At 39.1% G+C, this 10,668-nt stretch overlaps 1 protein-coding gene across 1 annotated transcript; it reads left to right on the top strand.

Annotated features, from left to right (window-relative positions):
• Positions 1-1,509: 1,509 nt before the first annotated feature.
• LOC117596396 (uncharacterized) lies at positions 1,510-10,239 on the top strand. The gene is made up of 2 exons (XM_053231213.1): positions 1,510-1,732; positions 8,581-10,239. Exon 2 carries the CDS (start codon positions 8,904-8,906, stop codon positions 9,738-9,740), a length of 837 nt encoding a protein of 278 aa, XP_053087188.1. The 5' UTR covers positions 1,510-1,732; positions 8,581-8,903; the 3' UTR covers positions 9,741-10,239.
• The last annotated feature ends 429 nt before the right edge of the window (positions 10,240-10,668 follow it).

The raw sequence follows: 10,668 nt of genomic DNA, 5'->3' as shown, positions 1-10,668 counted from the left end.
GTGTGGACTAGTATCATGGAAAAGCTGTGAGTCATGGTGAATCTGATGATAGATCATAGATCATCCACAAGCTAATGGCAGGTGGAGCGGGCGAATCAAGAAATCAACAGATTCGTAAGAACATTCGGTGCTGAGAACCAAGACGATTAGGCTCTGTTTCTTATTTGGGCTGAATATGCCCAGAACTCTCTATGTCACTCTGGAACTCAGGTAACCCCGTTCCAGTGAGTACTTGGGTACCAACCACTACCATTTCTGTGGAATGCTAACCCCACAGACTCCATTACAGTATACAATGATTGGTTTAGGCAGAGCAAGCAAGTGTGGGAGCACACACCAGCGCCTAGAGCAGGTGGCAAAACTACCAAGGAGTCTGCATACAAACTAGACATACCAATTTAATAACTGGTTGTGCCTCTCTTAGCAGCCAAAATTTCAACCAAACACTCTGATAACTGGAGATCAGTCTTTCACAGGATTATGTAGGAATTTTGGCCCACTCTTCTTCACAGAATTACATCTAAATATGCTAAAAAAAAAAAAACTGAGAACATGGCACCTTTCATGGCAGACCACCCAATTTTTATATGAGAAAAAGTATAGGAACAGATAGTCTTAAAGTAAACAAAAGTAAATAAGACTTAATATTTGGTTGCATATCCCTTGCTTGCAATAACTTCATCAAGCTGGTGTAGCAGATCCGATTCTGCACATAAGAGAACTCACACCGGAACAGCAGGTCAGCCTTAAAAGCCTCTATTTATTGCATCTGGAAACATGTGGGACACTTCATTAGTAACAATCACCATGCTATCCTCCTCCCACACACTCTGTACACAAACAGCTAATTAGTTAGCTCCGTGTGTGTCACATAACACTCGCATAAAACTCACATAAAACTCACATAAAACTCGCAATACATGTAAATAGATTTGTATAATCGACTCAGAACATATTGTGTTTAATGTTTCGTTAACTTTAACTGAATTAACACTCTTGAGCATACCATTTTGAACTGGGAGAAGAGAAGAGGAACTCGAGCATCTCGCCTCGCCAGCGTCTAATTGCGGTCTGAGGCTGACGTAACTTCCGCGCTCTCCCGGAAGGTTTAGCATTCAACACAGATAAATGTCCCACTTGAAAAACACCTTAATTTATAGTTCCTAGCCCAAAAGGGAAGTTTTGGGAAGTTCATCACGCACATATATATAAAAAATAATATTTCTCTCTTCCCAACCGGCTACACTGGCAACCCAATGACCAAACTGTTGCATTCTTTTTTGAGATGCTTTTGTGTTGGCAGTGTTTTGTAAAATAGATTGAATGCATTTCTCTGTAATTTGGCAGACAATGTTTCTGTAGACTTCTGATCTATTGTTTCATATTCATCTTTTGATCTCAAACACAAATGTCTTCAGTGTATAGCAAAAACACAGAACTGGCCTTGCCATTCCAATACTTTCAGAGGGAACTGTATGTGCTTCGTGCTCTGATCTCTGTTCACTATTGCGCTCTGTTCTTCATTGTAAGGTATTAGATAGTAATTCTGGTTTCTCTGTCTCTGACTTTGAAATGCTGTCTCCTGTGGTTTCTTTTAGGTGGTTTATGCTGCACTTGGCATCCTTGTTGCTGACTGAGAAACAGAAAGTATCTTTTGATCAAGAGAACTCGACGTTCACGAGGCGGTTTTCAAAAGAACAAAACCTTTTGTCTGAAATCTTTTTCTCAAACGGTAAGTTATAATAAATGGCTTTCTGAATGATTTTACACTTTAATGTGCATTAATAATAAATAATGGAACACTTTTAGCAAGACGCACATTTTCAGTTTCCTCGAATTTCAGCTGCGCCACAGAAATAAGCTGCACAGCAGAAAAACCCAGAACTCCCATTTTATCTGTTTCAATAACACACACAGGCACAAAACAGTAGCTTGTTTAAGGGAGCTAATATTAAGTACTATGTAATGGGAGCCTCAATATCAGTGTTAATTAGCCATTTATTGAGAGAAGCCTGGGCGTAGCTCAAGGACGCAGGAAGTGGGGGTGTGATGGTGCAATACCCCCGGATTTTTAGAATTCCTTTATTTTCGACTACTAACATAACAATAATGTATACATAAATACATATATAAATGCATCATTAATCATTAAATCATCTTTCTTTGATGTATCTTCCCGTGTCTGTGCAGCTGAACAGACAATTAATTAAATAATATATTAATTAATTATTAATATATAATTAATAATTAATAAAATAATGCCAGCATTTGCAGCCACAGCTGAGTTGTACAAGATTCTTGTATTTTTTCCCCTGTAATGATGTAAGGTGTACAGGAGACATATTATGAATGTTTGGCCACACCCTCTGCTTTTCCCCCTTGGTGCTGCAGCAACAATCAGTGAAAGACTGTTGACATCATGGTGCCATTTACACCCATTGTGCGGTTTTGAAAATTATTTTGGTCAAAATGGGAGTCACCATCTTGCGAAAATTGTCGCTAGAGTCTGTCTAGAAGATACACCTAGTGATAGGTACTGTACTCATTGATGTTGCGAGGGTGCATGATGCGAGATAATACCTGAATTGAAACTTAAGATGGCGCATCAACTCAAAGTGGCAAGTATTAAACCAGTCCACCTTTACTTGTTATCATGCCCTGAGGACTAGTTAAAACAGCCTTACTTGACCTTGACCTCACCTAAGCTAAGATTAGCCATAATAACTCAGAAATACAGTAGTTAAAGGTCAGATAAAAATTCAGCAATTCCACAAATTGAATGATTGACCTTCACAGTTTCAAAATCTGCTGCCTGTTAACTGGTGAAACAAAGAAAAGTACAATTACAATTAGACTGGCTGCTTGTCCTGCTCCAACATTTCTCCCTTCCAAAGCTGTTCCACATCCTCATCTGGGTGACACCGGAAAGCATGTTTATAATTCATCACTCTTCTACAATTTATAAATCATTACTCTTCTACAACTATATATCATTAGAGCTTTAAATCTATAGTATCCAAGTGATGTTATCCAGTGTATAATGATTGAGATTTGAGCGTAAACTTTTTTAGAAACTGCAGTCTTTAGGCTATCCAAATAAGAACATCCACAGCAATCTCATGGTGAACTTTACGTTGTCCATGTGCAACCATCCTTAGCAGCAGTGAGTGATTTTCAGTTGAATGAGACTCGAAGCAGTAGGCAGGTAGGTCTGGAGAGCAGGAGAAGTCACTATTATCTCATCAGGCAGCAGGAGTAATGTGTAGCTAGACAGAGAGACACAAAGAGAGAGAGAGAGAGATTATTACTGTATGTATGCTAATAGTCATGTAATGGTTAAGGACAATGTACTTTGCATGCAGAGAGCAAGCAGGGACTCCGGCAAGACTAGCTATGACAGCATAACTAAAAGGGAGAGCCAGAAGCTAACACAGACATGAGGGCACCCTGGGACATAAAGCTCCAGCCACTCCACCATCAACAATCCTGAGCGAACGTGTGAGAGTGGGGGGGCGACAGCATCCAAACATCCCAGTTCACCACAACACTCTATGCCTGTGAAACCCTCCAGACCTGCTCCTGTACCTAAGAAAAAACTATTCACAAAAGGCTTGACTAAACAAATATGTTTCCCTTGAGCAGGGCCCTTAACCCTCAAGGCTTCTGGCATCAGGACTCTGGCATGCTAAAAACCCGCTGAAGGATTTTTCTTTTTGAGGGCCCTGGAGATCCGCCCCCTATGTGCCCCAAGCTGCACAACCTTTATTGCTCCACTGATGACATCCTGGAAGAAGATCATTTTCAGGATGAGGATGGGGATGAGCATGAGGAAATATGGATGGGAACCTGGAGCAAACTGGCAACAACATCAAGGCCAGACTTGTCAGCCCCTGAGGAGCTGCCTGCATGCCTGCAAGACCATGATTATAGTTAGAAATTCAGTGAAAAGTCACCCATGTACACTATATGGTCAAAAATTTGTGGACACCTGACCATCAAACCCATTTGTGGTTCTCCCCCAAACTGTTGCCACAAAGTTTGAAGCATGCAACTGTATGGGATGTCTTTGTATGCTGTAGCATTACAATTTCCTGTCACTAGAACTAAGGGGTCGAGTCCAAACCTGTTCCAGCATGTCAGTCTCCCTGTGCACAAAGCGAGCTCCATGAAGACATGGTGTGTGAAGGTTGGAGTGGAAGAACTCGAGTGTCCTGCACAGAGCCCTGACCTCAACCCCACTGAACACCTTTGGGATGAACTGGAACACCGACTGAACCCCAGACCTCCTCGACATCCCAACATCAGCGCCTGACCTCACTAATGCTCTTGTAGCTGAATGAACACAAATCCCCACAGCCACGCTCCAACATCTAGTGGAAAGCTTCCCAGAAGAGTGGAGCTTATTATAACAGCAAAGCATTAGTGTGTGTGTAGTATTTAATTCTCATTATATATTCATCTGTTGTTTCATGTTGTTATATTATATGGAAGGACAAGACGGGACATGAAGATCAACATATACATAAGAGTTTACTTCCGGTCTTTTTCACCTACATATGGGTCTGGGTAACAACATACAATTAACAATTATTTCCTTTACAGGACACATGTATGTTCACACAAGTATTTATTAGACATAATTTAAAAAACTGTTATTAATTAGCAGATGGGCTAAATAATTAATTGGTGGTTGATAATTATTCATATATTATTACGGAGGATAGGATTACTGGGAGGATAACAGATTAGTGGGTGGAATTGCAGCTGGATTTAATACTGCAATTGTTAACTGTATAATTATTAACTGAACTGTATAATAAAGGATTCAAGCCATCAAAATCACTTTAAATAACTTATTAAAGCTTGTTAACAAGCCTCTCAAAAAGGACAAGGTAACACTCGGCCCTCTCAGTGGCTGCCCTCTCTTCCTCCTTAGCAGCTGCCTGCCTCTCTCTGGTGGCAGACACATTAGCTGCTACCAAGGGGTGGACTAATAGATTTACTGTTAAATCACTGAATAATTAAGCATGTTTTAATGCAGCAAGCTCACTGTTTGCAACTGCAACTTCACATTAACTAAAAACTAAGCTAACGAGTTTACCAGTACCACAGGATGGAAGCTAGCACAGTTTAAAATTCTTCTGACTTTTCAATAACCTCATACATCTCAATCCTATATCAAACTCAATCTTTTTAGATGTGTATTTATATTATCCTTAAAAAGATGTTAAAACTTCCAGTTATGGGTCAGGCTTCTGTCATCTGCCATGTTTTGCCACAATGACTTCTGGGATTCAGCGAGTTTGATGTGCTCAAACCTGCATCCGATGCATCCTTGATATCAAGAACACATACGGGTGATTTCATGCGTCCTCGGTACTTGCGTTATTGAGTATTGGAATTGAACTTTGGTGATGGATGACGACGTAGAATGAGTATACAGGGACGCAAGATCACCTAAGAGCACATTGAGAAAATGGCTAGGAATACGCTATATGGACAAAAGTACAAAAGTACAAGTACACTCATATGTGCTTTTTGAACATCTCATTCCAGATTTATTCCCGTGTGTTTGCTGTTATAATGAGCTCCACTCTTCTGGGAAGCTTTCCACTAGATGTTGGAGCGTGGCTGTGGGGATTTGTGTTCATTCAGCTACAAGAGCATTAGTGAGGTCAGGCGCTGATGTTGGGATGTCGAGGAGGTCTGGGGTTCAGTCGGTGTTCCAGTTCATCCCAAAGGTGTTCAGTGGGGTTGAGGTCAGGGCTCTGTGCAGGACACTCGAGTTCTTCCACTCCAACCTTCACACACCATGTCTTCATGGAGCTCGCTTTGTGCACAGGGAGACTGACATTCTGGAACAGGTTTGGACTCGACCCCTTAGTTCTAGTGACAAGAAATTGTAATGTTACAGCATACAAAGACATCCCATACGGTTGTGTGCTTCCAACATTTGGCAACAGTTTGGGGAAGAGCCACAAATGGGTGTGATGGTCAGGTTTAAAAATTATGTTCTGATGAAATTGATATCACCAACTCGATTAGAGTTAGTTTGTTGTGAATTCATTTGAGAATTTATTTGGCAACAATTTTTAGTGGAGAAAAAACAAACAAAAAACTCTTAAAACTGCATGTATCACCACAGACCACAATCATCCAGCACACAGACTGTTTAGCAGATTGCTGTCAGGCAGACGGTACCGCAGCATTCAACCCAGAACCAACAGGCTGAAGAACAGTTCCTACCTACAGGCCATCATGAATCCTTAATAAACTGTAATCAATTCATTACTCTTTCTTCCACTCTTTTACTCATTCTTCCACTACCTCCACTGCCTCCCAAACACTGCTCACCTCCCTGACAGCCCAAGGACACTCATGGACAATCTCTTCACATGCTTCTGTCACTTTTGGGCATGTTGAAATATTTCATTATTACTACTTTACTGCTGCTAAGGGCACAGTCCTGTCTCTGTGCAATATATTGATCATATTTATTACACACTATACATACTACTATATCTAATTTAATTGTAACTTTTTTTTTTATTTTTAAATGCTATGTTATAGTGCTGCTCAATCTGCTTTTTATACTCTCATGTCTATAGAGGACTGCTCAGACACTACAACTGCACACAGCTACTATTTATTTTACTACATTTTGCATCCTTGTTCACATACTGTGAACATACAGTGTTTACACTTAGGACCTGCACTTTACTTGCAATCTAACTAGGCACACATATCATACATACTAATATATTCTGCATAGTTTGTATTTATAAATAATATTTTCCCCCATCTTTCCTCTATATTATTATTATTATTATTATTATTATTATTATTATTATTATTATTATTATTATTATTATTATATTGCACAGCTGTAGAGCTGTACACATGACAAATAAACTTGAAACTATTGACATAAAAACTGTCTGAGGTGACTATAAATCACTGAATAGATCTTTAGAACTGCTCATATGTGAAAAAAGGTGAACTTCCCCTTTAATAGTAAGAATTGTATTTATACTAGTAAAAACTAAATTTTTATTTGTTAAACTTGTACTTTTAAAAGATTATATGGCTTACCATGCATATATATGACTAGTCATAATTGTCAGGCAGCAGAGACGGCGAAAAAGAGCAAGACTATGATCACAAAAACTAGCAAAGCTGAACAAAGACTTGGTATTACCGGCCCATCGCACTCACACCTATTATCTTGAAGTGCTTCAAGCAGCTAGTCATAAAACACATAAAGAACAGTCTTCCCACCACACTAGACCACTCTGAGTTAGCTGATTTTAACTTGCTCTTAAGGTGTCTTCAAGCGCACTCATGTACTGTGTTCATCAGCAGTATAGGTGGGTTAGAGGTGGCCCCACTGTCCATGGAATCAATTAAATTAAATTCCATTTTATTTGTAGAGCACTTTAAACAATGGAAATTGTCATAAATCAGTTTTACAGAAAATCAGATATGAATTTCTAATTCATATCTAAAGAGCTAGCCAGAGGTGACAGTGGCAAGGAAAAACTCCCTGGGGATTTGAGAAAGGGGCATGAGGAAGAATCCTTGAGAGGACCCAGGCTCAAAATTATTAATAATTCCCTTCTATAACTGTATACTACAAAGTCAAGCAGTGCTAAGTGTGTTAAAATGAAATTCAGTATGAGCATCCTCAGAGATTTAAGACTAGGTTTCTTGTATCAGACTGAAGTTATCAACTGTTTAATGATGGAGATTTCAGTGTAAACCGTTCTTAGCAATTGCAGTCCTAAGGTTATCCAAGGAAGAACATCCACAGCCATCTGTATGGTTTCTAAGTGGTACCATCCAGTACAATTGCTCTGGCTACAATTTTTGAAAGATGTCGACTCCAATTTTGACTATAAAAATAGAATGGTGAATGGTGCCATGCTGTTAACTTTATATATATATATATATATATATATATATATATATATATATATATATATATATGTATATATAAACTTTATATATATATATATAGTCATATATATCGGCGGGTTTGAATGGTCTTATGCTTAAGCATGGCTGGAAAATAAGTCCCCTAGAAGTTCTAGCAGTTGCTTATATGTTATAATAACAACTAATTAAACAAGTAGCAATGGCATTTCATTTTATTTTGTATTAAGAAAAGATAGTTCAAACAACATAAAATTGAGTAGTAAATGAAGCTCTCCTCCATGAGCTCACAGGTGTGTTGTGATTGGCCAGGATTGATTTCAGTTAGAGGTTGGCACGTTTTCTCTGAAGTGCTTTGAACTGATTTTTTACTCCTTAAAACTGCTTGAATTTTTTAACCTGAATTTTTACTACCAGAATATTATACTTTCATTAAAAAAAGAGTGTGAATGCTTTTTCAAGCATTATGAATGTGCAATTTTTTTTCAAGCATTACAAATTCAGGATCAGGTTCTACTGACTCTGTTCTCATTCCATAGATGAGTTATTTGTACTTGTTTCTACTTTTATTGTATTACATATTTTTTGCCAATAACAAGGGAGACATTAAGTCATAAATAAATACAATTTGTGTGTGCTTATTTTCAGTTTCTCTACACTGCAATAATCAGCTACAGAGGTCATCTACAAACTGAAGATGAGTCTCACAGATGAAATCACCACCCATGGAGACCCATTGTTAAAGGGAACAAATATAGAAGACCTCATTAAAAAGAACAAGCCTTTGTGTGAGCTTGTTCAGCAGTGTGGAGGTATATATCACGTATTTAACAATAAAAACCTGGGGAGCAGAGACCAGGTCAGTGTGCTACTGCAAAAAATAGACAGAATGATGGAGAACAAAGGAGGAATCTATGACTCCAGACAGGAGGAGGAGAAAGGAGGAGAAAGCAGGATAAGAAGAAAAGAAGATGAACAAAAACAGAAAGAGGAAGAACAAAGATACAACAAAGATACTGATACTGCTGCTGGTGCTGCTTTTGGTTCTTCTATTGGTGCTGCTGGTTATGCTGCTACTTGTGCTGCTGGTGGCGCTGCTGGTGGTGCTGCTAATGGTGGTGCTGCTAGTGATGCTGCTAATAGTGCTGCTGGTGGTGCTGCAAGTGGTGCTGCTACTGGTGGTGCTGCTACTGATGCTGCAGGTGGTGCTGCAAGTGGTGCTGTTAGTGGGGCTGCAAGTAGTGCTGCTAGTGGTGCTGCTGGTGGTGCTGCAAGTGGTGCTGCTAGTGGTGCTGCAGGTGGTGCTGCTGGTGGTGCTGCAAGTGGTGGTGGTGCTGCAGGTGGTGGTGGTGCTGGTGCTGCAATTGGTGCTGCAATTGGTGCTGCTGCTGGTGCTGCAATTGGTGCTGCTACTGGTGCTGCAATTGGTGCTGCTGCTGGTGCTGCAAGTGGTGCTGCTACTGGTGCTGCAAGTGGTGCTGCTGGTGGTGCTGCAAGTGGTGCTGCAAGTGGTGCTGCAAGTGGTGCTGCTGGTGGTGCTGCAAGTGGTGCTGCAAGTGGTGCTGCTGGTGCTGCTGCTGGTGGTACTGCAAGTGGTGCTGCAGGTGGTGCTGCTGGTGGTACTGCAAGTGGTGCTGCTGGTGGTACTGCAAGTGGTGCTGCAAGTGGTGCTGCAGGTGGTGCTGCTGGTGGTACTGCAAGTGGTGCTGCTGGTGGTGCTGCTGGTGGTACTGCAAGTGGTGCTGCTGGTGGTGCTGTTGGTGCTTTTACTTGTCTTGCTTTTACTTATGCTATATTTCTTACTGTAGCTGTTACAATTTGGAGATTTATAAAGAAGTACTGGATATATATTCTCATAATTGTTGGTGCAGTTGTTGGTGCAGTTGCTGGCTGGGCAGTTGGCAGTTTGCTGGGATATGACACACTTGGTAAAGTTCTGTGTACATTGGGTGGTGTTACTGCTGGTGTTGGTTATCTGATCGATTCTAAAAAAAATAGTACATGACCTGAAGTTATGGAAGAGTTCATACTGTCACTGTTAAAAGTGTATCCTACACTTTCTTAATTAACATTGAGCACTTATTTAGGCAGTTGCTAATTAAAATGAACAATTGAAGTTTATTTCATATCATATATGTCTTTGCTTATTTTTGTTGCTTACATTGTATATGTCATCTCATTTATTATTCAAGTGTCATTTATTATTCAGAGTTCACATACATGTATTTTATATTTTTCTCTAAAGATCCTACAAACCCTGGTTAATTTACCATTTACCTGTAAAGTAGTTCATACAGTCATGCTTACCTGTAATAAAATTGTTATGACTATGGTAATAGAGTCTTTATTTAATCATTGTTGATTTTGCACGTAATAATAATAATAATAATAATAATTATTATTATTAGTATTATGAGTATGCATGTACAATTAAAGTCTAGTGACCAGTTCTGTTTATACTGTATATTCTACTTTATATATGGTTGCTGTACATTGGCAGGATTATGGCCAGTGTTATAATTAATTTATGATTATATATTAATAAATGTATGAATTCAGTAATGATTCTGTAAAGTGAAGCACTAATAAAAACATCACTATTATTATTATTATTAATATTATTATATTACTACAATTTATATACTTTAGTACAATATGTTTGTTACACCACAGTGGGCATTTCTTGAATTACTTAATATTTATTTTTATTTGTTACAAAAGTATTCCTAAATATAG

This window comes from Pangasianodon hypophthalmus, chromosome 29 (genome assembly GCF_027358585.1).
Source record: "Pangasianodon hypophthalmus isolate fPanHyp1 chromosome 29, fPanHyp1.pri, whole genome shotgun sequence".
NCBI classification, from domain to species: Eukaryota; Metazoa; Chordata; class Actinopteri; order Siluriformes; family Pangasiidae; genus Pangasianodon; species Pangasianodon hypophthalmus.
The sequence above is the reverse complement of the archived record's forward strand: the minus strand, read 5'-3'. Positions and strand labels throughout refer to the sequence as shown.